Below are 26533 nucleotides of genomic sequence, written 5' to 3'. Positions count from 1 at the left end.
CGCATCTCAAAGACCTCTGATTATAAGCTTTCAAAAAGATCACCAAGAGATGTTAGTCTATTGTTCAGAGTGGAAATCTTGAATCTATTTTTTTTATAAATATAATTCGTTCTTATCAAGCTTGAATCGTCGCACAGCAGGAGACACAATTTAATAAAACAGAAGAAAGGACCTCTGACACATTCAAGCAAGATATTGACGTTAGTTAGTTGGTTAGTTAGTTAACTGGGAAATTCAGGTATCCAATCATCAAATAAGTGCAATATATACAATAAAATTAGCAACAATCTAAATAAACGTGGGGTATTAGACTGAGAATACTGAAAACAATGGAAAGTGTTATTGAAGTACAATGAGAATCACACAGTAGTCCAGTTCATGACGCCTCCACAAAATGAGGTAAATACCTAATTTCCAAAATTGTTCATCTGCTGTAATTATTATTAAGGCTGTAGGAGAAAGGAATACGATCATGGAAGTGATTAAAAGAAGGGACCACTAAACACCCCAAAACATCTCCAGATGTGTCCTTGTTTTCAGTAGTTTGCTTTTATCTGGGCTGAAGGCTGTCACAGGATGCCCAAAAGAGACACAAAGCTAGAAGGTCTTTGAAGCCTGGTTTGGTTTTTAATGTCATGGTCTACTTTGGGGCTTACAATAACAACAATTCAGCCAGTGGCAGCTTTGCACATCTACGGTTCATTTGCATTCTGGATGTAGAAGAGGGAACGTCTCCTGCTGCGAATGCAGCTGGGAGGGACTGTTGCAGTCACTGCAGCACCCATCACTTATAAAGAAGAATAAGAGTCTCCAAAAGTCTCCTATAACACCAGAAGGTCACTACATTTGCCATGGGCTGCAATTTTTGTAAAAAACAAAAACAAAAACAAAAAAACCCCTAAATGGATCTGGGTAGTTTAAGACAGTAAAATGCAGAGAAAGGGCTGGAGTCGAGTTTTTTCCAGCAAAACAGAGCTGCTCTTCCACCTTCTGCTGCACAGCTTCTGCATTTTTTTGTACTCCTTGCAAGAAATACGAACTTATCCTCAACATCTTGTATAATTTAAATATTTCTAATGGGATCAGTAGCATAAAATTCACACCTGATGTCAGCAGCGGCCCAAGAAATCGACACGTACACATTAGTCCGCACGCGAAATTATGGGTAACAAAGTGGAACTGTAGAGTGAGCGAGTCTTGAACACATGCAAAATGTGTTAGAAAGGCAAGAAATCAGCTGAAATCTGCTCATATATAAAACATATTCCTGCTGCTATGTGAACATCAAAATAAGCTGGTTTAATATTATTAAAGTAATGCAGAGAAAGAGAACATCGTAAGAAATTCTTACTGTTCCAAACAATACAAATGGGAATAGTAGCAGCTGGAGTTTTAGACTTCTGGATGTTGCAGTAGTGCTGGCTGAACATGTTCAGCATTCATTTTACCCACTGGGCAACCACCACCATGCCCATTAAACCACCACCATGCCCATTAAACCACCACCATGCCCATTAAACCACCACCATGCCCATTAAGCAACAGGATGGCTACTGCTACTAATTAATCACTTAATAATAGCTCGTTTTCCTCTATTATTTAACAGTTGTGACAAGTCAACTTCATCAATGAGTATAGCAGTCCTTCAACATCAAACCAAAATCTTTATAGATTCTTCTAGTTACTCAGTCTTTGTTATTTGCAATTACACATGTAATAATGACTTCACTGTTTGTATTTAAAGCATTTTAAGTACTAAGCGTTGTTTCAGTTTTATTCTATACTTAATAAATGCAAAAGTGTATTGTAAAAAAAAATGTTTGGAGAAAAGTAGTTGTTCTGTGTAACTGATTAAGAGTTCAGGCAATAGATCATCAACCAAAAACAAAAATAGGGACAATATACTAGAGTCAAAACCCTTGAAACTAATATTAAATGTATGCAGTGTTTGGGGTAACTAGGTTTATGTGTCAAAATTAAAATATGTTTATATAAAATATATATAAAAATGTCATTGATGACCGATTACATCTGTAATAACAATGTCTTCTGTTATTCTACCAACAGCAGGAATAGCTACTTCCTGCTTTGAATAAATGGCGATGTTTAATCCAGACACATTAAACAGGGACTAATAAGGCTCTACTTGTGGGGAGAATTAGTGCATAGTTTTCACATGCTTTATGAGGTAGGACAGAGCTGATTCACAAAGCCCCGGGTCCAGCCTTACCTCTGACCCGTTGCGGCGGTGGGCACCCGCCACCCTTTGATCTGGCTCAGCTCCGTGTCCGACACCTCAATCTGGAGCGGGAGGCGAGGGATCCACACGCAGAGCTCCAGCTGAGCGCTGAGGTAGCCGTAAGTGAAATTCACCATCATCTTCACCTTGCCCTTCATCTCCTTGCCATTCACAAAAACGTAGTCGCACCTGTCAGAGACCTGCGCAGGGGGGAGGGAGAGGAGCAAAGGGAGGGTTTAGGAAAAGGCGGCTTTTACCATGGAGCTCCTCTGACAGCCGCGCTGGGTAGCTACACACCGAATTACACAGAAACACACACCGTGCCGGACACATGCTCTGACCTATAGCTTTATTACAGGGTTTACTCTTCTGAGCTCTCCCCTGATATACAGCAGTATTCCTCTAACAACTTTGAACAAGATGAAAGGTCCTCCTCAGTATGAGGCTGACACTCAAGAAAGGTGGAGGAAGGGCTGCAATGACTTCTTTGAACCGGACATCGGTCTGCGAGGCGGCGTTTGGGTCTAAAAGCGAAAAGTAGCAAGCAGATGCGAAGTAGAAAGAGCAGAGCAGCTTTGTGCAGATGAAATAATCCAACTCTGAACCATTTGTTTTGCAAATTAAAAACACATTGCAAATTACCTTAAGGAATGAATTTGTTTGCGTCTTTGTTGCTTTGATTCTTTAACTTCGTAAAAGAATCAATTTTTCTTTGATCCTTCTCTCCTCTCTATCCACAGTCCTCCTCCTCTTTATCTTAGAAATCTAGACATAACATAGACAGTCCAAAGGGACTCGCACAACACAGACACGTTATTAATCAGCATCACATTGGAGACATGTTTTTTGTTGTTTTTTGGGTGCTTTGTCAATCTTATCGATCTTATCATGTAGCTGGAGCCATATTGGAATTAGATGATCCGGGGATATATCTCTCCTCTTTCCTTCCAAGTTATTTCTCCACAGTGAGATAAAACTGGAAATACCCATTCATCATAAAGCCAGAGCAGCATTTCCTCTGTGAATAGCAAGAAAACTTTGCATGTGACAGAATAAAGTCGAAGCCTTGTGTGAGAATCTCGCCTTTCATCTCCAACAAGAAGCCGGCAATTTGAGCTTTTGTGGAACTACACTTTTCCTCTAAATTCAGGGCAGGTTGGATGTAAGGAGGGAATTTGCTGCCGTTACTTGATAGTTTACATCTAAATATGAAAGCGCCATTCATCCTTTTTACTGTTTGTTGTTGGTACAGTACCTTGAAATAGTATTTCTACCCATTTTTTATTTTTCTTTATTTTGTTGTGTTGCAAAATCAAACTTCAGTGCATTTTATTGCAATATTGAATCAAATGAAATCAACAAAGCAGAAGAAAAAAGGGTGCAAGATGCATTTATATTAAGCTTGCATGAGTCAATACTTTTGCAAAACCACATTCCACTGCAATTACACCTTTGGTGATATTTGAGCAGAGTTGTCCTGATAAAAATGGAATCTCTTTTTGAAGACAACAACAGGTTGTCTTTCAGGGGTTTTCTGTCTTTAGCTTCATCAATCTTCCAAGCAACTGTGGAAAGCTTCTCTCTCCGTACTGAGCTAAAGGATCCCCACTGCCAGTGTGTTCAGGGTGATGCTTGTAGGCCAAAACGTTCAATTTTGGTTTCATATATTCTGCATCCTACATGGCTTGTGACAAACTTTAAAATAATCTTACTGGAACTTTTTTCACCAATAGCTTTCAAACTGCCACACTTGCAAAAAGCACAACTAATGTCTTCTTCTCTAATTAATGCTCTCCTTAGTCACCCTGTCAGTTCAGGTGGATGGTCCTGTCTCGGTAGGTTTGCAGTCGTGTCGTACTCTTTCCTTTGACAGATAAGAGCTGGAACGAGGCACTGTGAGAGTTTTAAAGCTTCATCACAGATATGTTCCTGATGCGTCCCGTGTGATTCTTGGTCTTCGTGATGCTGATTATTCACTAAGATTCTCCAGCAAACCTCTGAGATTTATTTATAATGAGCTTAAACAACATACGGCCAGGTTACATAAAGCTGAAGGCAACTGGTTTCACCGTGTTTCATTTAGGAGTATCATTGTCAAAGGGGCTCACAATGTCAAGTCACAATGATTCACTATTTTGGGTTGGTTTCTCACATAAAATCCCAGAAAAATACATGGAAGTCTGTGGATGTAACATGACAAACTGTGAGAAAGTTTAAAGTGAACTTTCATACAGTACTGAAACTTGTTTTTTCCTTTAGCTAGACTGGAACTGCAATCAGATATCTAACAGTGTATTTTTTCTTTAATCTTAATTCATCCACATGCATGCTTGTTCACAAACTGATGCAAACTCCAGCAAGAAACCAAGGAAACAATATGATGCAAGTACAGCATAGTGAGCTTAAAATCAAAGCCAATTTTTGCAATTCTGCATTGAATAAAACTGCTTGAAAATTAAAAAGTAATAGAAGAAAATGTTTTTTCCATTTTCCGTAGAAAAAAAGTGGCTCTGCACATCATCAGTTAGTGATTTATGCTTATCTCAGTGAGTCTTTTTCCCAGGTATTTTTCTCAGATCTAAGGACAAGCTTTATTTGGGAATCTGTTTTTCAAGATCACACTGTCGTGATTAATTATATGCCCTTTATAGAATGAGATATTTCAGATGAGTCAGCTTTCAACTCAGTTCAGGTTAGAATATTCACCATGCAAGATATAGGAATCAAAAATAACTACTTCTTTCTACAATATGCTTAAAGTTTTATAATGTTGGCTGACTCATGGACCTGAAGTGACAAAAAAGAAAGAATATAAAAGACGGCTTACGAACTCTACAGACTCTGAAAATACTGGCTGCAAAGAAACCTCAAATAGCTGTGAATTTTGACATTTTTTTTTACTACTTTCTCCATAAATAAGTCTGACCTTGACCTGCACAGCTCAGCAGAGTAAATTACAGCCCTGAAATACAACATGTCATATTGTGTGAGGTCAAATATGCGCAGGCTGTTTATATAAAGAAAAAAATATCTATCCCCGCAAAATGTTGCCCTTGGTTGATAGTCATTGATGTGCTTTGTTTTCCTTTCAGATTATTGATTGATTGATTGCAGATTTACCTTACTACCAGCATCTGATGCCCCTAAGTGTTCATGTCATCAAACATTTCTGAAACAAAAAGAACCTTTTGAGTCCCACCTACTAAACGAAGGAAGTGCCATATATGGGTAGTGATGAGAAGTGTAACGGAACGACCTTGAGCTCCAAGATGATTCATGGAATGACCTTGAGATTCATAGAATGGGCTCATTTCTTGACAAAAAATAGTCTTTTAAACAGGAATAAGAGCCCAAAACATTGACAACAACGTAAAGGCCATAGTTTGCGTTTTACTAGCAAAGATCATCTATGTAAGACAGATGCGTGACGTTGTAGAAGAAAATCGGTGAGAAAGATTGATTTCTCCTCACTACCAATAAAATCTTTCTGTGAGAGAAGCACCATTTGCAAAGGATTACAAAACAATTAACCCAAACCTAAGAGAGAAGGCCCAGTTAGGACAGACAGCTCACACAGGGAGTAAACAGCCAGACCCGCTAAAGTGACTATGTGTTGCTTATAAGCAGAAAGTTTAGCAGCTAAAAAAACAAACACTTCTTTTTACTTTTTTGTACAGCAGTCTTTACTTTTCATGTGTCCTCTGTTGGCGACACATTCTGTTGATCTCAGCCGATTTCTTCTGTTAAATTGTTTTTAAACCAACACAGGTGACATAGGAAACAACAAGATGACAACAAGATTAATCTTAGCCCTATAATAATGTAGTTTAAGTTATTTAAAGTATCTATTAAGTTACAGAAACACCAGTGGACCTGGCTGACAGCCCGCATGTAAAGCAGAGATTTTAATACCAGGCGTGACCCGTCACTGTTAGATCGGCCTGCTTACGGTCAGATCAGCCATGTTAATACCAGATCTGAACAGGACCATGGAGCTTGAGTGGAATTAGAAATTGTTTCCATGGACTTTTATTTGGACAGCTACTAACTATTGTAGTTCTGTTAAACCCTCATGAGTAAAACACACAGATTTGCACATCCACTGCATAGCTAAAATACATGATTTGTGTGAATGTGCTGATGAATGAGTGTGAAAAGGGGCTTGATGAATAAAGCGTGATTAATAGATTGAACGGATGTCCAGATCAGCAACCATCCAGGTCAAAGTTGGAGCAGAAAATACCTTTATCTGCAGGTTTTGCACATTTTTTAATATATTTTTTGCAACTGTGAATGGAAGCCAGACTTGACTCTCCAAATCCCTTCAAAGGGGGCTAGGTTAACAGTTCTCCAAGCTACTGCTTCTGGACAACATTTCTCACTGTAAGCTGCCATATAATTCTTTGCATTACAAAGTCAAATGCGAATTCTCTGCTTTTGTTTGGGCTGGCGTTTGTGTAATGCGTAGGTGAGTAAGTGGGGCGCTCCTGATGTAACTTCATACTTTCATTGGGCATTTTATACTTTCAGTCATGGAAATAAGCATATCTCTTATGAGTTTCAAACAGCAGAAAGGTACAAGTAATGGAAATCAAGATATAGACCTTTTTAAAAAAAACAAAACAAACAGTTTTTAGCTAGAAAATTATATAACATTACTAAAACTAACACAACTCTTTGCATGCTAACAAAGGCCTTATGGGAGAGCTGCAAGGCGTGCTGTAGGCCTTCCTCTAAGACTACAGTCAAACACCAGAGAATTCCCCACAACCGAGGAGGACATGCAAACGTTAAATGGGTGTTTAATCTGTGTTCCTCCAGTGAATAAACATTCCAGACAAAAAAGTACCTTGGTTATGCCCTTGTGCTGCAGGATGCCAATGTAAAAGAGACTGGTGGAGTTGCCTAATGAGGCGTTTGAACGTTCCCATAAGGCCGGGCTCTCCTCCCCTGACTACAGCCTGTCATGGAGCAGATTGGACTCCACCAGGGTTCCCAAAGAAAGAATTTGAACTGATATAGATATCAGAGGACTCTGTGCTGCTTCACAGGCCTCATTGTTAAGCTCTCCCTCTTTAACTGCACTCTGCTGGGACAGTCGTGCCTTTGACAGCCCCCACGTGTCTGCCGTTTTCGTGGCTTCGTTTCGGCAGAAATCTTCACAGCATCTGGTTCGGTTCTGTGATGCTAATAGGCCACAAAAGCTGAAATACCAATCGTTAATACTGTTTACTTTTTCAACCCTATTACTGTTACTATTTCACGGCTATTATAGTGACACTCCTGGTTGGGATTATGTAAAAAGGCAATAAACTAATTTAATCTTTTATGCAGTAGAATAATCCCATGCTGAAAACGCCAAACTTTAAATTGAACATGTTAATGTAGCAGAGAAATAAATCCCATGTCTGTTTTTAACAAAACTGCAGGTGCCAAACTAATTGGTACTCCAGCTGTCAATACTTTTATACAAGCCACTTTTGCCTTCCAATAACATTTCACAAGTTTGTAGCACACAGAGAGAGAGAGAGTTCAGACTATTCCTCTGCAAAATCACTCTAGCTCAACCAGGGTAGAGACGTTTAAACATTTTGCAATTCAACTGAGTATATTCAAGTCTAAATTACTCGTGGTCAGTAAAAATTTATTTTTTCTGGAAAAAAAAAATGATCTTGTGATTTTTCTCCCCCCTTTTAACTTGCTTAGCAATAATTTGCAGTTCAAAATACTCAGTAAAAGGAAAAGAATATTTGATGCTCTTGATAAAAACTTTCTCTGTTCTTGAAGTGTAGTGAACAGCGACAGATTTTCATTTAAAATCTCCTGATTTCACGGTGCCAGGCACTCTTGCAAAGCTGACAGAAATGTGAGAGAAACAGGCCCGCAGCATCACAGATACCATACTTTGCAACGACCACAAGGTGTGAAATTTGGTGTAAAATTTTTCATTTCACACCAAACCAATCTGGGGTGTTTGTTGCCTAGAAGCTCAATTTTAGTAAAGCATTCCACTTGAAGTTCTAAAAGGGTTTAACCAACATGTTTACATTTGTGATGGTTGGATAGTAATTGCAGTACTCTCAGACCACCAGTTGGCATGTAGATCGCAAATAATAGTTGTCATGGAGACTTAAGACCCTTTTCCACTGCACCACTGGACCCCAGTCGACCTGGGCCTGATCGTTTTTTGCATTAGCACTTCCAGCCCGGTACCACCCGGCTCCCTGGAACCCCGAGAGCTGTGGTTCCAATCGGGCCGGCCAGACCGGGCCGGTTTGGATTTAGCTGTTGATTGGTGCGTTGGCTGCGGAGGCGGGACAAAGATCAGATCTCTGGATCAGAGGAGCACTAGACTTTCTCGATGGCCGTCATTTCAATATGCTGCATCAATAAATTCCCGTCATAATATATTCTTACCCTACACTGGGATTACAATCGCCTCTTCAGCCAAAGATTTTAATGGTAAATGTAAGCAACATTTCTCCAATTTTTCCAACCGTCGGCAAGTCGGCAAGGCTGTGAACGATGGGATTTCCGCATCTGGCGTCGCTCTAGCGGGGAAATCAAACCAGCCGCAGAGGTAATTCAGCTGGCCGCGAGTCCAGCTCAGAGACGTACGGAGCCCTCGAGGGGACATGGGGGAAAAAATTATTTTGCGTTCCCTCGCGATACTGTACTGATCAGTTCATGCGGCATAATTGAATACTGTAAGCCTTTCTTACAGCCGCCATACTTTCTGCTTTAATATAAGGTTATGTGAGGTTTTCCATGAACGTTAATATCTCTTTGTTAAATATCTGAAGTTTTATATCTTTTTCTTAAGGATAGAAAGGAGACAACATTCAGATGAGATTTATTTATTTATTTTTTTGTTAAATGTAAGTCTGAGGTAAATGTTTCCCTCAGTTTCCTCACTCATGAGCGCATACAGAAAAAAATGGGACGGGAGACCCAAGAAGAAAACTGTTCTGTGGTCTTTGGGCAGATTGGGCCTGGGTAGCTTTAGCAAGAATCCGATTTACGTGACGTATCCTGCTCAATGCAAAATGATCAGGGCCATAGCACCAATAGGACCGGGTCGAGCAGAGCCGGGCTGGGCCAGACCGGACCCTGCAGTGCACAAAGGGCTCTAGCGACCTCCAAAGTGATGCACTTTGTTGCAGTTTCCAACCAGCGAGCTTTAAAGTATTTTTTTTTTGACTGTCCTTACCTGAGTCTGGTGGCAAAACAAATGAGAACTTGTCCATCCTTGTAGCCAGAGGCTTAAAACAATAGTCCTCTGTATTTCCCCTGGTAAATTGAAAGTCGGAGATTACTTATTAGAAATTCATAGAAAACTGATCAATTTAGAAAGTAAAATTTAATTTAAAAAATGCCTAAGGTACATTTATTTTTAAATGATTTTTTTTATCACTTTCAAATAGTTGTGACACCTTTGATTTTGTAAATTTCAGAGCAATGGATTTTTCTTTCTCAACTGAGTAAATATCATCAAATTTAAGGCTGGATATTTTTAAAACATGTGCCAAACCCGAGGCCCGTGGGCCAGATCTGGCCAGCCAAAGCTATTTAAGTGGCCCTCAAGAGAGAGGCACATAAATAGAACTTCAAGATAACAGCTGAATGCTAAAATATGACTTTATTAGTCAAATCAACTCGGTTTTCATTCGTATAGTGCCAAATTACATCAATGTGAAAAGAAAATATAATTAAATTTTAGTTAGTACTCATCATATACAGAGAGAGCGACAATATTTTAAAAGTTTGTTAACAGATTTACAATTGTATATTTATTTTTATTTTGTTTTTAGAGTTTTATTGATACACTCTGCCACAGCCAGCTCTTAGAGGACATTCACAATGTTGATATGGACCAAAAAAATTTAAAAAATGAGTTTCACACCCGAGCTGAGTATAAGATGAATTAATTGAAGGCTTTTGGAACACCTTCATGTGCCAATAAATATAACAGGAACTGTATACTTCTAAAGCTGGATGATTTTTTTTTAGAAATACAGGACATGTAAGCCTTTCTTCTTCAATTTACATACAAAATCCTGCCTTCTGATTGGTCTCACCGATAAACTTGGTTTAAAAAGAAACCCCAAAAAACTTATCGAGCAGGCGTTTTAAAGTCTCGTACATTCATAGTGTCCCACCCAGGCCGAGGGCAGGTCTGCCTCTCTGCGCTACATGCTCTCTGTCATTCTGCCTCGCAAAGCAACGTAAACGTCCAGGAGGATCCGCTGCCACATTAATCAAACCCATTAGGCGGCTAGCGGCAGAATACTTACAGAACACATTAGGGCTGTCGCTGGATCTAGCCCAGGAAATTAACAACTCACCAGACAGATACAATCCACGGCAGATAGGAGCAAGGGAGTGGAAAGCGTGTAGGTGGGGCGAGTCCGTCTCCGGCGTGTTCACACAGTTAACATGACAAGCTGCCTAGACTGCTCTGCATACTGCAAGCTGTAGCTCATTTCAGTGCAACTGGAAGGTGTGCACACATCATACCATCCCCTAGCCATCCTCCCTGGCAGCAGGGGTTGTGAACGCTCACTCACAACCCCTTCCTTGGGTTCATGGCTAACATGAATATGGAAGGTTTTCCAAAAGAACTCATGAATAGACACCGTCAGAGTGTGTTTGTGTTGTTGTTTTGGCTCGTTTCAGTTCTAATATTCCTGTGAGCAGCTGAAACACAGCAGCAATACTCTGAGTCAGAGGTGAGCTCTAAAATATCAACTTAATGCCAGGATGGGGTGTGTGTGTGCGTGCAAGACCTGTTGGTGAATGCAAATGTAAACAGTAAAGTTCCAGGCTAGATGAAATGAAACGTTGGGGCACATAGTTGTTGTTTTTTTTTTTCTTTTTCTGCTTAAAATATTGAGAATTGGTTCAGTGTTTTAATAGGCATGGCTTCATTATACAGAATGCAGCTGCAACATGTGGAGTTACAGTGGGCAGATGAGATGCAAATGTACGCAAACAGCATATTCCCAACACCGCCTTACCAGTCATACCCCTAACCTTAGCTGTCAAAATCTGAATCCAGGAAAGCAACATGTGCCTTCAAACATAATGAAGGGAAAACCTTGTTTCCACCTCTACATTAGGGCAACGCTGGTGTAAAAAGAAAAATACGTCTTAAAAGACGGAGCACTTTACGCATTTCCTTCTAAGTTGCAGCAATATTATAACTTTGTAAAGTATTCCGTATTCTGCACAGCACAAACTGAGTGCTTCCCAAAATAAAGATAAATAAATTATGTTTGCATAATAAAAGATTGTAACTGGAAACATTATTTAGAGACATATCTCAGCAGCAGCAGACTTTTCTCAAATTTGACTCTAAAGTCGATCCTCCCTGCACTGTTAAACCTAAGCCAGAGCAGGCGCACTAGTTATGTTTACTTGTGCAAAATTTCTTGATTGAAATGTATCCAGATTAAATAATCCACATGTTGTCTACAGGAGCACAAAAGTAATTAATCAAATTTTTATTATGGTTGGCCATTTATTCTGATTACTTATGTCCGCGTGTGCATCGTTAGCAGAAACGTAACATTTCATGGTTTCAGAGTTTGATTTGTTCCATTATGTGTCACTTATATGACAAACTATTTGCTTTATTCTGTCTTGGTACATCGAAGGGACTTCTTTCTTGAGAAGAAGAAAGACGTTCTTTTCCATAGAGACAGATGTAGAGAAATATTTGCTTTTTGATTGATTTGTTGAAATTCTGCAAGCCGAGTGTCTTCTTTGGAGCCCCTGATATCTGAGGTCATATTTTTAAAACTGCAGGAGACTTTTCACTGTGTAGTGACTTATGTTCACTACACAGTGTTAACTGGAGCTATTAAAACAAAATCGGCAGATTGTCACATACAGTGTACTGCAAAAGTCCCCATACACCTCTAACGTTTCATCATTTAAATGTTAAAATCACAAACCTTAATGTGTTCCATTGGTATTTTATGTGGCAGAATAATGTAGTAAATAATTGTGAAGTGTAAACAAAAGAATAAATCATTTTTAAATGTCCTGGAAATAAAAATCATAAAACATTGTACTTTTTGTACATTTGATTTCTTCCCCTTCACCCTAAGACTTCCAAATAAAACCCAGTGGGATGTTGTTTTTAGAACTCATCCAAGTACTAAATACAGTACAGGTGTATGTGTTTAAGCTCAATCTGACTCTTGATATTCTTTTAATGCCGCACAGGTTTGTTGGAGAACAACATCATGAAGACCAGTACTGGGTAAAGTACTGGCCTCTGCAGGGTAAAGCTGCAGAGAGGTTCATTATTGAGTTGTAAAACAACAATCCATAAAAGCCAGAACAAATCTGGCCTTTATGGGAGGCCATGTTGGAGAGCAGGACACCAACCCTAAGTATAACACATCATCATCGTAAAGTAACAACTGTGACAAAGTTAATTACTAGGTAAATCTTTCTCTAAGCCATATACTTAGATAAATACAACACTTGCCATTTCTCATGTTTTAACAAACTCAACAAAATCATCAGTAAACACTTGAAGTAGCTGACAAAGCCTGTTTATTGTAGCAAAGCTGCAGAAAGTTGTGATTTTCAGTTCACCTTACTGACCTTCACTACGTCTTCATCCGTCGAGCGGCATGTCACCGTTTCAGAGACGTCGGTGACAGAGGCGTCTGTTCCGATGGTCACTACCTTTACTGGAACGGCTACTGTCTTCCCGGTCAGGACAGCAGTGTTCAGGATCTCAGTGTCCTACAAAGAGAAAAGACAACAAAGGTCAAGGGAATGCCACACAAAAACTGATTGGCAGAAACCGGCTTACAGAGATCAGAAACAAGGGAGCCGATGGAAATGGGTGAGCTTGTATATTTAAGGTGTTATCCACTGAAACACTATCCTCCATTTGTGATTGGCTGGTTTACTCTATCATAGGATAAATTTGATATTTTCAAACGCGTTAAGTGTTAAGACACTGCCTGCAACTTGGTGGAACTACTTGTTACCCTGGTAGGGCAGCTTCAATATTACGTCTCTTTTTATTGTTTGTTCTAGTTGAAATCATCCATACTTTGTCCATAGTTGCACTGTAAAAAGAATAGCTAAATATGAGCATATTTGTTATAAAACAACTTGAATGTATTGCAAAGAATATGCAGAAATTTTGTCAACATGTGTGTCTCTGGTTGGTGAAACAGCAGAGGAAGAAATTTGGAGTAATCAAAATAATACCTCTATTACATGTTCTGTTGAGCTTGATTTTTATCTTTTTGTTCTTTCCATTAATGACTTTAATTGCTTTCTGGTTTGGTACGTTTAATCTTCATCTTTTTTTAATGCTTATTACTCGTCCATGTAATCTTTAGTTGGAAAAAATTACACATCCTGCAGGTAAATCTACTGTTTTTATTGAATTCTGCCTCTTTCTTTGTTCACTGCAGGTTTCTTTGTTTTTGTTTTCACAGCACACCTATTTTGTATTTATTTTTTTTCTGAGATTTCCACGTTGTGTGTTGCATCTTCTTATTTTTAACAGTGCATAGTGCTTGGTTTACTGTGTTCAGTGCTTGTCATTGTTGACAGCCTTTTCTTTATTCGTGCCTCGTTGGATCCTGCTTGTTGTTACAAGATTTCTATTTACAGATAGTCTAGGTCTGCCATAGATGAATGGATGGATTTAATATTCAAAATGCAATCTAAGAACGTAAAATTTTACTGTAAAACAACTTACTAAGTATTCAAAGGATTATACTAAATGACTAGTGCATTAAACTGCATGTACTTTTTTTTTTTATCTCCAAAACAACAATAAAATAATTGTAATATGTAGACTAAATGATCAAAATTATGTATTTAGTCACATCTCAATTCAATTTAGTAACTCTAAAATTGTAATAGTAGAGGTTATATGTATTTATTCATGTATCTATTTTTAGTTACATTGTAATATAAATCATCAAACAAAACATAATTTACACAATTATCAATAGGCACTGAAACAAAAACCATTATTTCTAAACATGATCAGCAGGCAAACTCTTAATTACAGATGAGCTATTAGTATATTTTCACTGGTAATTTGACGATTTATCTTCAGAGACGAGCTCCAAGTGTTTTGATTGGAAGACCTCACTGCCGTCGCCTTAATCTTCAGCTTCTTCCGCAGATTCATCATCATCAAATTCAATTCAGGACTCAGAATCAGGCTGGATCAATCCAACAATTTGGCAAAAAAAAAAAAAAACAACCAACCAACCGAATGCTGAAATTGATCTGTACCAAACTGTCTAATCAATGGATAGCTGGCTGGCCTGATGGATGAATGACTGGGTGGATCATTTGTGTTTAAATGCAAATAAAACAGATGACTTGTGCATTGTTTTCCATATTTTAGGAGATGTTTCAGAATGAGTCAAAATAACAAGCAGACTATTAATCTTGTTAGTGTCTTGTTAGATCTGGATTGTCTGTGATTCAACTAATAGCATTAATAATTAATTATCAAGGATTTTAATGTTCTTACTATTAAAAATGATGTAGGAATACAACAAGAAGCTTTCGTAAATTTACCATAAGTGAACCAGATGCTTCTGAGACACATTCGTTCTTTATGTGCATATTGTTATTTAATACCCAATTAGTTCACATCCTCCAATTTTTCACCTGCACTGCAGAAGACTGTAATTGAACTAAATGGTCCAGACATCTCTGGTTCCTGAGTTCATAGCCACAACTTCATTACTCTGAACAGAAACCTTAAATTTTTTTTACAGACACACACTAACACACAGCGCCTTTGTCAGTGTCGGTAATTGGGACCAATTAGGGTAACTACAAGGTAACTTTTACGCTGTGAGCTCACCAAAGTACAATGGATGGACTACTACACAAGCTGTACTGAACTTATGCTGACACTAAACTCTGCAAATAGCTCCTTCTGATGCCAAGGACAGCTGTAATGGCTGTGCTGTACAGCAAACAGGACTCCTTATATAGGTGAGCTTAAATTACTTCATCTAATTGTAAAGCCTAACAAAAGTTCCTCATTGTGAGCCGCTCTCATTCTACTATTGGTGCCGTCTTTGACAAAGGCTCCTCTCCCCGATATCCTTCATTTCAATAGTCAGGAACCCTAAGGCATCCTTTTTTTTTTCCTCCATCATCCCCTTTGTGTTGAAGCCATGCTAGTACTGAGGATTGTCAGCTTTTTCTTCCCTTTCTCTTTTAAAAAAGAAGGATCTACCTCTGGAGTGGAGGGATCTCTGCAGAATTAAACGTCACATTTGTTTAGAGTTTTCCTACGAAACCTGATGAGCGCCGACGTGACTGACTTCACGTCCACATTCATGCGTGGTCCCACAATATATATGAACACGCGCTGTCAGCTCGGTTTCTAAAGACTTACCTTGTGTTTGTGAGCTTGCAAATGAAATTCATTCATTCATTCAAAAAAAAAAAATGGGGATTAGGTTCGACTGAAAGAAGCCTAGGCTTTAGGAGACTTTGTGACTTTATAGTGAAATGATTATTAGGAAAGCCAAGAGATAGCAAAGAATAACAAAAAATAAAAAAAAAACACTTAATCATCAAATAGCTTTTCATTCAAGTTTTATAGACTGTGACAGTGTTATGGAGCAACATAAAACCCCTCTCCGTCTGTGGCACCGACTTTGATTCAATTTTCCTTAAAACTGAGGACTGCTGTAAATTAATTCCATGTCTGCTGGGATTCTTCCATTTCCAGGGGGTCATCTATAATATATAGTGGGGTAAATGGCTGGGACCCGGTGAAAGCTGAGGCTAATGTTAGATTACAGCAGCTGGAAATGACCCAGCAGGTTAGGAACAGCAGATAGCGGAGCCTGGCAGTAATAAGCCACAGCGGGATTCCATGGCGATGCATCAGTGGTCCACACACTTAAACACAGACAGCGCAATTAAACACAAAATGGAAACCAGTGGTGCAAGTCAGAAGCTTACAGCAGTGTGAATAGAGACACAATGAAGTGTGGGCTTTTGAGAGTAGGAGAATTTGCCCAGTGCCTGATGAGTTTTCAATATGATCAGCATTTGAAATGTTTCAGGCCCCAAATTAAAATTTGACCAAAAATACCATGCCGCTGTCCTGTTCAGTCTGCTGCGGTACTTTAAAAGTGTTTGATGACGACTTCATCTTGTACCCAGAAATGCATTCTTAACAGCAAACATGAGATCTTGTTCACTTCTGACGTCTAATGATAAATCCAGTGGTCACATTATTCTCTGATTAGAAGTTACAGGATAGAAAGCAAGTCAGATCTGAATATGAGTTACTAAAAATGTCAAAATCATATATATTACTTATTATATTATATTTACACCTCTGACAGATTTTTAATATTAGCATAATATATTTTTTTTACATCGTTTTTCTTTTTATTGTAATATAAATTTTTCAAAGATAAACACGGTGATTAATAATCCAAGCAAACCTTTGTGATAATCATGGGTTCTAAGTGAATTGGCCTATGCATGAATGCAGCTTAGAGTTTGGTGCAGTATGGCATATTTAGGGTGACTCTGGAGAGCCACATAAACCATTAAGGGATTCCAGCGGCTGAATAGAGATACTGCAGTCCTTACAAAAGATCTCTATAAAATAGATTCATGAGAAACTGTATGAACCCTTACAACATTGGCAAGTCTAGCTGTACATCTTGTGGTTCAGCTAGAGGTACAATACCAATATTATATTGTTCAAAACAATATTAGGAATACTTCCATCAATCGTTTAAACTTGGGAAATGATTTTCTTGGTCGGATCTGAAAAAAATTGGACCTCCCGCCAAATGTATTAACCACCAGCATGTTTTATTTTAGCTTAATAAAAATCAAATAGAGGTTGGGGACATTATGCTTAATGGTGAGAGGACTGTAAGGTAAATAATGAGCGCTGCACTTCTCTCCAGTAAGCTATTTAAAAAAACTGTGTCATAATGTTATTTTTTTTGGAATCTAGTTTAAGCATAATTTCCAAATTATTCCACAAAGTCAAAACGTTTTAGTCTAATCTAAACTGACACCAGCTCCCAAGTAATCTGCAGGAGGAACGTCACACAAAACATCATGATGAAATCTAAATGCACATGTGTCTACTGGCCCTTTCATTTACTTGTTTGTCATTTTTTATAGGTTCTACGTAAATATTGCTTAACATTCTAAAAAATGCCTTCATTAACCTTTAAAATACATTTAGCTCTCTCTTGCTGATGCCGTTGTTTGTGCTCCTCTTACAAGCAAACCTTACAATCTCCAGTTTTGGAGACAGGGGTCTCTTGTTCAATAATCTGTGGGAGAACTCCCTGTCTGCTTTATCAAAGATCTCTCTGTTAGCATTCAGCACGCCGCTGTGGCTGGTAATGTGTTCTGGGCCGTAATTTCTCCCCATGTCTCGGTTGGATCTGAAAATAAGTGAGATTTATGGTGTCAGCCTGAGTGACATGGGCAGAATGAGAAGCAGCAAAGCCGGCTGTCCCACTGTTACGTTAGATTCTGCTTCGACAACCGTGTTAATGCGTCCACATTCTGACCCCGTGTTGCCAGCCACAGCTACCAAACAAACAGGTCAAGCATGTGTTGAGTAGGAGACTTTAGAAACTGCCTCGTGTGTCCTGCAACAAGAGTGGGCTATGTGTTAAATATGTTGGAAAAGCATAGGTGAAGCTCCATGTGCCGTGGCTATCTCAAAACTAACCATTTGCATGGTTGCACATAAAGAACAACTTAGACATTCTACAATTTTCTCTAAAAACCTGACAAGATGTTTGTACTACCATCACAAAGTCATTAAGTAAAAGTCTTGTTGTTTTGAAGGGCCACTATGAATTATGCTAATAGTCAACTAACCTGTTCTACATGACATTTATGTGCCGGATAAACATTTTCACAAATCAGAAACCTAAAGTGGGAGTTTGTAACTTATGATTCATACGCTTGCCATTAAATGCCACTCAGTGTCCTGAAGCTATTAAGCAGACAAAAAGAGACATGTCCTTTCATCAGTTTTCTGTGCAGTGCTCAACGTGAAACTTCCTGCCCTCGATTCCAGTGGGCGTTTAATTGGCCATAGAGCCGAGAAACATGGAGGAGAGTGGGAATAAAGGCCTTGGTAGCACTATGCAGAGCGATACATCACTGCATGACAGCGCATTGAAGTGGTGGGATGGTTGTGAAGCAAAGACACAGCCTTTTAATGAGGGTCTCTCTCTCTTGTGCCCCTCTCTTGGTTTCCCACCCTCACGCTCCCTAAGAAAGGGCCAGTTATTCGCCTGTCTTTATTCTCTCCTTTTCCTTGTTTCTTCCTGGTTGATGGAACGGACATGGCTGAAGTGTAAGAGTTGGAGGGTGTGGAGTGAGTTGGGACCAAAAACCTCTCCACTCCACCGCCATGCCTCGCTGCCTTTTAACATACCTCTGAGTGCTTTTCGGCTGCCACCACTTGTCTGAGGTACACGGCGGTCAGCAATCTGATCTGCTCATTATTGCCGGTCAAGAATGGCACAATGAGAATTACCTCCATGGCTGCTTTGATGGTTGATCTACTCACTTTAAAGGAAGATGTAATGAGGAGTCATGTGGAGGACAAAAAGAGCTTTCAACTAAGAATAAATAGTACTGCTGAGGGCCTAATTATCTGGTACCTCAGTCAATACTGAAGACACTAGATAGAAAGAGTAACCCAGTCACTGTCAGTATTCTAGGTGGAAATCTACAAAGTGACTGAAGGCGCCAAAATTGCTGTTTGCATTCATGCAGGGACCACCGTGAGACTCAACAGTTTGACAGCCAAGAGAAAAACTAACAACATGTCATCTCAAGGCACTTTACAAAAAAGGGTTAATTCATTCCAGTTGATCCAAATCGTCCAACAATGCAGTCAAGTTCAGTTCATTATTCAAATCAGTTCATAAAGTTTTCTTTATAAACCAAACAGATTCCACTGAGTAATAGACTTGCAACATACTAGTGTAGCATGGAGCAACACTAGATAGTCCCTTGCATACAATGGTTGACTTTACAGCAATACCTCATACTGAGCAAGCATGTGGCGACAGCGGAGAGAAAAACATCCCTATAACAGGAAGAAACTTCAGAAGAATCTGTCTCAGTGTGAACGGCCATCTGCCCCGACTGACTGAAATAATCTATAACAACTAAACAAAAATGGACAACTAGGTGACATGACCTTGTTTGAGGCAATTTTCCAATTGTAAGTATTCTATTCTATTTTAAATACTCGGCTCTAATTTCAGTGTTTACTTTATAAAGTGAGCGAAATGTCTTTTTTTTGTTTGTTTTAAGGCGGAATACTTTTTTTTCAATTTGTCCTTGCTGCTAATTAGTTTCTTTACTTTGTCTGAAAAACAAAAGGCACGTTCACACCGTCTAGGTGAAGGTCTAAACAAAAGAAATGCACCAGAAAGAAATGAAATATTAAAGCTGCGAAACGTTCCCGCAATGTTTTTTTCTGGAATTTGACTTAATGACCAGGCCAGTGTGCATCCAAAGGGCATGACAAATAAAATACTTTCAAAAGACCTGTGAAGTAAAAAGTGCTGGTGTTGAGTCGTTCAGAATGATTTATGTGGGTATTAAACACTTTATGACGAGTGCCACTTCAGTAAAAGTTTTCCAGGTTTCACTATTTCTACAGACTTTTTCAAACAAAAATACAACAAGATTTAAACAGTGTCTTTCTGTTACTATTGAATGGTAGTCTGTCTTCCATTTTTACTTAAAAGTTGAAGTTTGTAGTTGGAGAAATTAAGAGAACGGTCCAAAGAAGTTGGACTTCTCAATAGGAAATTCAGTTTTCTCGAACAATGACCGTAAGATCCAACATGACCAACTTACATGAAAACAACCTTCTGAAGCGCAAATAAGTGCTGACTATTTCTATCCTATTACATATTTCGCACACTCAGTCATATACGACCTCTTTCGATGACCATATTGCTACACTTTTTGAAAATATAGATTACAGAGGAATTTAGGTAATCTGTATTAGCATTGGGTTCCAATGCTAATACCAGTAAGCAAATCCACATAAATATTGCTCAGCAAATCACACTGATTTTGAAAACTGGAACCAAAACAAGTGGAAAAAACATATGGTTTAATATCATTCCCAGATCCAGCTTTGGTATTCAGGGGTAAATTAAACACACATGTAGAAACCACCACATCATGTTTCTGATTCAACGTTATCTATAGCACCACAGCAAATATGTTTGGATTGCACCTCAGAAAAAAAAAAAAAAACTAATCGCAAAACTTCTTTTGAGTGTCAGTAACGGAGGTCTGAGTGCCACAGTTTTATTAGAATCATGGATTTATACTGCGTTCACAACTTTCAAAACAACCTCAACATCATCTAAGCTTCTCGCACAGTTATGCATGACAATCGACACGGCGGTTCATGGGGAGTATTAACGTTTTAGTCACACTGGATTGCTCTCAACTGTAAATTATTTATGAGTTGCACATGATTTATGGGAAAACTTTGACTCTGGGGAAGTGTCAAAGTGACACGCTGCTGACAGGACAAATCCCACCACAAATAATAAGTACATGATAATTTGTTCCTGATGCCTTACTCTACATCTCTAATTGGAAACATGATTTTTTTTTTTTTTTTTTTTCAGTGATGCAAAAAGCCTATCAAATGGTGTGCCACGTTTTATTCAGGGCACAAGAAAACAACAGCAGACAGATAATCTCTGTAATAAAGCATTGTGCGGTTATAATACTTATTGATTATATCTAAATTCATCTCCAGTTTGTCATTTTTAAATTTGCTTGACCTAGAAAGTACATCAATATACGACCATAGAGTCTGCACTGGCAGCGTCAAACTTATGAGTTATTGAAGGAAGGCACTAGAGGGACAGAGCCACCCTCAGGAGCCCAGTGGCCATGAATTGCATGTCCATCTTTTGAAAGGAAGCTCCTGAATAAAACATGACTGAGCATGGAAGTACTATATTATAAGTTTATAGAACAAATCCCCTACAGTTCTTAAGAATACTACTATGGTGATACATTTAGATCAGTGGGTCGGGGAGGAAAACGAATGTCCCTAATGTATTTCAGTAACAGTAAGATGAAGCTATGGAAGAATCCAGGCCATACATGGGGGAATAAACCACCTCCCGGCACCAGCAGGGGGGCTTTGGGATGGGCAAGCTGAGTGATGCTGCCTCTGGCGCAGCAACCCCTCGCTTGTGCCTCTGCTGTTGTTCTCTGAAAACATGGCTGAGCGCCAGAGGGCCAGCCTGTGCCACTCTGCTTAATTTCAGCCCAGTATTCGTCACACAGAGTCAATCGATGGAGAGTTCTTCACCTACAGCCAACCATGCCTGTAGGGGGATGACCCCGTGACCCCTCTCCCAGTTCTTAACCTCTCTAAAATCCAGATCCATACTGTCAGCTTGCTTGGCTTTGCTTAGTCTAGCCGTTTTCTGGACACGGAACAGGCAATACACATGGCCACCCTGACGGTAGCCCACTTGTGTCAGGAAAATATGCCCATTCCCCTTACAGCCTACAAGAAATGGACGGAAGCCAACGTAACTAGAAGAGTGCCAGAATATTGAAATATGATTTAGATGTTGTCTAAAAATCTCTCCTCGCATTTTGTGTTTTTGCACTACTGCGCAAATCATTTCAGAGGACTGGAGAGGTCTACCGCGCCAGAAAAAGTAGGAAGGCTCGCAGCATTCAGTCAGAGAAACTAAAACATAAGTGGTTCCACTGGGTACATTCTCAGCCACTTTGTGTAGGCATAAAACAAACTTTTACATAACTGTGGCGCTTTGCGTGTGCATAAAGCTATCCTTTTCAGGTCATCTTCAGGGGAATGCAAAGACACCATAAACAAGCAATTTGACCTCACTTGTAAAGACGCTTTCAGGAGCACCGCGGAGAGGCTGCCTGTTTTAATGGTGACAGAGGCTGTTTGAGTGTCACTGTAATGAGAGAGCTTTGAAAGGTAACAAAACCGCCCCTCTCACTTATGGTATTTCAATTAGAGGAGGATTTCAGAGCATGCAGTCTTTCTGAGTGACACAGGATTTGCCATTAAACCTCAGAGTATCTGCCTTTCATGAAAGCACCTCCCCATGTGCAGCGGCACATGAAAAGCAGTAAGGCCGCCCACGCATTTCCCCACTTCTCCCGTGTGCCGTCATAGGAAGTTAACATGTTGGTCCTTACGAGTCCGGTTCAGCGTCCTGTCATCAGAAAAGTGTTTTTCTAACACTTGGACGTTAAGTGATAGTTGAAGTGAGGATCTATTGTAAGGGTATAAGAATTTATGGGTCGGAATGAAACTCTCACATTATTACCTTAAGTCAAAGAAAAAAACTACAACAATTGTACATGGATTTTTACACACAAACAGAACTATATAAACTATATAACCGTCTAATTGCTTTTATTTCAACATGTATAAATACTTCTGATAAAATCATATATAAATGATTAGAATAACTATAATATTATACATAAGATGCATTTATAATTTTGAGTTTGATGCATACAGTTAATCAAAAATACACATAAATATATGCAGAAATAAGTAGTTGCCTTTCAGTACTTAATGTTGTACTTTTCTGCTGTTAATTAGTCAGACTGATTACAGCCTCTACCTGAGCAGACAAGCTGCCCATTTGTTGCTAACTGTAGCTGCGTTTCATGGAAAAGCATTTTATTAGCATTTTAACCAGCGTTCTGTGTCTTTAAAAAGAAGACAGTGGTTATTCACATGAGAAATTGAGATAGGAGGCAGTGGGTGACCCATAAACTTCCTCTGTGAAATATGTGCCGAGAACAGAAGCTGTAGAGCGTTCAAGGTCAAAACAACTAGGGTTACATAAAAACAACAACAACAAAAACCTATCATAGCAGTTTTTGTGAATGTTACTGTTTTGATGTCTAAGAGCCGTACTGTGACGAGAAATGCTTTACATGTTCCGTCATCAGCAAGTGTTTCACACTGGAGAATTATTGGTGGCGTGCTGCCTCCAACCTCCATTTCCCACAAAAATAGTTGGCTATTTGAAAAGGTAACAAATGGTTTAATGTTTCCAAAATAGCCTTAACTAAACTACTATGAGGTTGTTTTCTTGTTGTTTTTTTTTTAGATTGGAGTCATTGTAAGACAACAGAAGTCTGCTTTAGTTTTGGCTCCTCTCGTGGAAGAAGTAAACTTCAATCTAAATCTGGATTTACAATAAATTGAGACACCAGGGAAGCTACATGACAGGTAAAATATGAACATTGACATGACCGCTATTTTTTCAGTAAAGAGTAATATATCACACTACCATAGCAATCGGTAAAATAATTAACTTTTTAAAGGATTAATGAGTAGTCAGAGTTGGATTACTTCTGCAAGGCAACTGCGTCAACTGGGTATGAACTGTCAATAACCTTTTTAACAGAGCCTCACTTCAAAACTAGCGATCCCTTTAAGACACACCGCCTCAAAGAGAGCCATCATGTTCTGGATCAGAGAGGCATTTGTCACAATCTGTTGTCCTAATTAGCATTACATGGAGGGTGACACATGCACATACGGCAGCAGCCTCAATGAGTGCCACCACTTCATCATCAGCCTCTGTAGTGTAATACTAATGGTTTCACACTTGTGGTCCATCCGTCAGCCCCTCATTGTAAACTGTGTGACTCATTCAGTGTGAAGAATAAAATATGCTAGATTTGATCCCATTTCATTAAAGCGGCAGGAGGGGGTGGGGTCGAAGGGGTGGAGGTGTTTAGCAGTAGTGGCCAAATTCAAAGTGTTTCAGCCTGCAATGTCGGGACAAATAGTAAAAAAATAAATAAATTGGGTTCAGGACGCATTTATACTGTATTATCTGGCATGTAAGCGCTCACGTCTGATGATAAATGGTCCTCCTCATTTTACTTGCCTGGCAGAGAAGATGTGCACGGCGACAGAGGGCAAAAGAATGGAAAAGAGCAAAGTAAAACATTCATTGGACAATGCTGATTGATGGCTTTATCATGTTAGAGGCGAAGTGGCCTGAGAAGGCCAGGGTGATGATGTATTGTTTAACAATACATCGGAACAGTACGTGAATACAAACCGCTGCCTTCATTTCTCCTCATCTCCATGCCTGCGAATGTGGGCGTGCGAGCGAGCGCAGTTTGGTGTCTCGGCTGGAACAGGAAGACTGATGAGTCAAGATATGATGTATGCCCTGTCCTCCTGCTCCCTCTCCATCAGCAGGCATCCACGGCATGGGTAATGACGACGAGGGCAGCCTGGACAGCAGCGTATTACTTTACAATGCTAAAAGATAATGAACTAGCTTCCCGCTGCGGTGGGAAAATCTACTCAGGCATCCAATTACTGCCTTTAAAATCCATCTCCAGATGACCCAAAAAACACACACACACTTTTGTCTGCTTCTATTTTGAAGCTCAAGTGAAAAAATTGGGAATGCCAACAAAGTGAGGGAGGCATAGGTTGATAAGGGAGGCAATTAATCTACATTTTTAATATACTAATGGATGTTTGTCCGGGTCGAAACGGTGGGGGTTGGGGGAGTAAATAGTGAAAGAAATCACGGAGGAGCAAAACAGAAGGAACAAATCTACAAAGGCAGTTTAGGAAGAAACGTAAGTGGCGCTACAGTTGACAGAGGCATTTTCTCACTCTGAACTCACTGAAGCTCTTGACTACTCCTTTCATTTGGTGCTTTGAAATAATTGCTGCATTTGCAAAAGTTCTGCTTCACAGTTTGAAATTGGTGACAAAGTGGCGAGCGGTGCTCAGAGCCCTCCCAGTGCATGTGGGTATGTGACAACACACAGGAGGAGCCTTCTTCAAAGGGAGCTAAAAAGGAAAAAAAAGGAAACTTTTCTCCCAGAAGGACGCTGCTGCTTTCCCACAAGTGTTACCCGTGGCAGAGCGTATCGCTTTGCTGCTGTAGTGCAATAAAAAGCCTTTTTATAATAAACTATTCCGGCAAGGCCGCAACATTTTACAGCACGCCGTAAAGGGGACAGGGTTGGGTCGGAGAAACTGCTGAAGTAATCGACCATAAATGTGATCAAACCCAAAATAAACTTCCCATTACCAACAGTCGTTAGCTTCGTTACACTGTAACCTTTAGAGATGTAGTCAGGTGCAGACCTTCGTTCAATTTTGAAATTGTTTTGGGTCAAAACCTGATTACAGCAGCCTTTACGTTGTGATAAGGCTTAGTAGAAGCTCATTAGACTAACTGGAGCTAATTACAGATGAGCAGACTTTCTAAAGAAGGAGTTGTGTCAACAGATGCCCTCAGCATTCTCTGTGAAGTACAGTATGTCCTCTTAACTTCATTAGAAAGAAAGATTTCAGAATTACCCTTCGCTCCACTGACAGTGACATTTTTCTTCTGTTTTGCCTCCCTTTCCTCATCGGTTTTCATATTTTTCATTGCTTTTACTGTCTGTCAGCATAATTGATCATGAAACTGTTCCACAGTTATCAAAAAAAGTAAAAATGCCAATTGGATGTTGCCAGTCAGCAGTGGAAGGCCCCCAAAACAGTTCATCTTATGTAGAGAGGAGGATCTGTGATGCTTATTACAATAAACGGCATTACGAAAGCTTTGAAATATCAGGAAATTGTATATATTTGGTGGGCCCTAAACTGAAATTGTTGAGTGTCAAAATGGTTTATCAAAAACAATTTTTCTTTAATGGATATCTCCGACTTCTAAAATTCTGTAGGAAACCTGTGGGGTGAGATGAAAATAAGACAGCATAGGAAAGTACTCTAGACTCTAGATGTCCTAGAGAGACTGAAAAAAAATATGAAAATGAAAAAGAAATGGTTAGAGACCACATATAAATAATGTAACAGTGGAGGGGAATCAGTATTTGTCAAACCAGCATTTCTTTTTCGACACAACTATTTCTTAATGTGAGATTTTTCTCAATGTACTCAACTAAAAAGTTGGATATTTTTAAAATTTTCCACATATAAATACCACAAAAAGGTTTTAATTTATCCAAAGAGCTTTTACACTTTTACATGTTTTTATCAGGAATATCGTAAAGACCATAATTGTGGGAAAGCAGTACAATGTGTTGTTATATTTTTGACACCGCAGATCCCAAACGGCACTCGATATCATAAACTCAAAGCCCAGTTTGCAGCTTTAGGCAAGTTTCAAGCATGCTAAGCTTCCTGTTTTATCAACTTTTGTTTTGTCTCCACCTCCAAGATGAAAC

The 26533-nt window shown here is 39.3% G+C and overlaps 1 protein-coding gene across 1 annotated transcript in view; it reads right to left on the bottom strand.

The window, feature by feature from the left end:
- Nucleotides 1-26533, bottom strand: part of tmem132c (transmembrane protein 132C) — a 164009-nt gene that overhangs the window by 14325 nt on the left and 123151 nt on the right. The window contains exons 5-6 of the mRNA XM_023343006.1: nucleotides 12857-13000; nucleotides 2231-2439 (exon numbers count right to left, since the gene is read on the bottom strand). Of these exons, the coding sequence (XP_023198774.1) occupies nucleotides 2231-2439; nucleotides 12857-13000 (353 nt within the window). The remainder of the gene's footprint in view (nucleotides 1-2230; nucleotides 2440-12856; nucleotides 13001-26533) is intronic.

The sequence above is a fragment of the Xiphophorus maculatus genome, chromosome 12, assembly GCF_002775205.1.
Source record: "Xiphophorus maculatus strain JP 163 A chromosome 12, X_maculatus-5.0-male, whole genome shotgun sequence".
NCBI lineage: Eukaryota > Metazoa > Chordata > Actinopteri > Cyprinodontiformes > Poeciliidae > Xiphophorus > Xiphophorus maculatus.
This window is presented reverse-complemented; position numbering and strand designations above follow the sequence as displayed.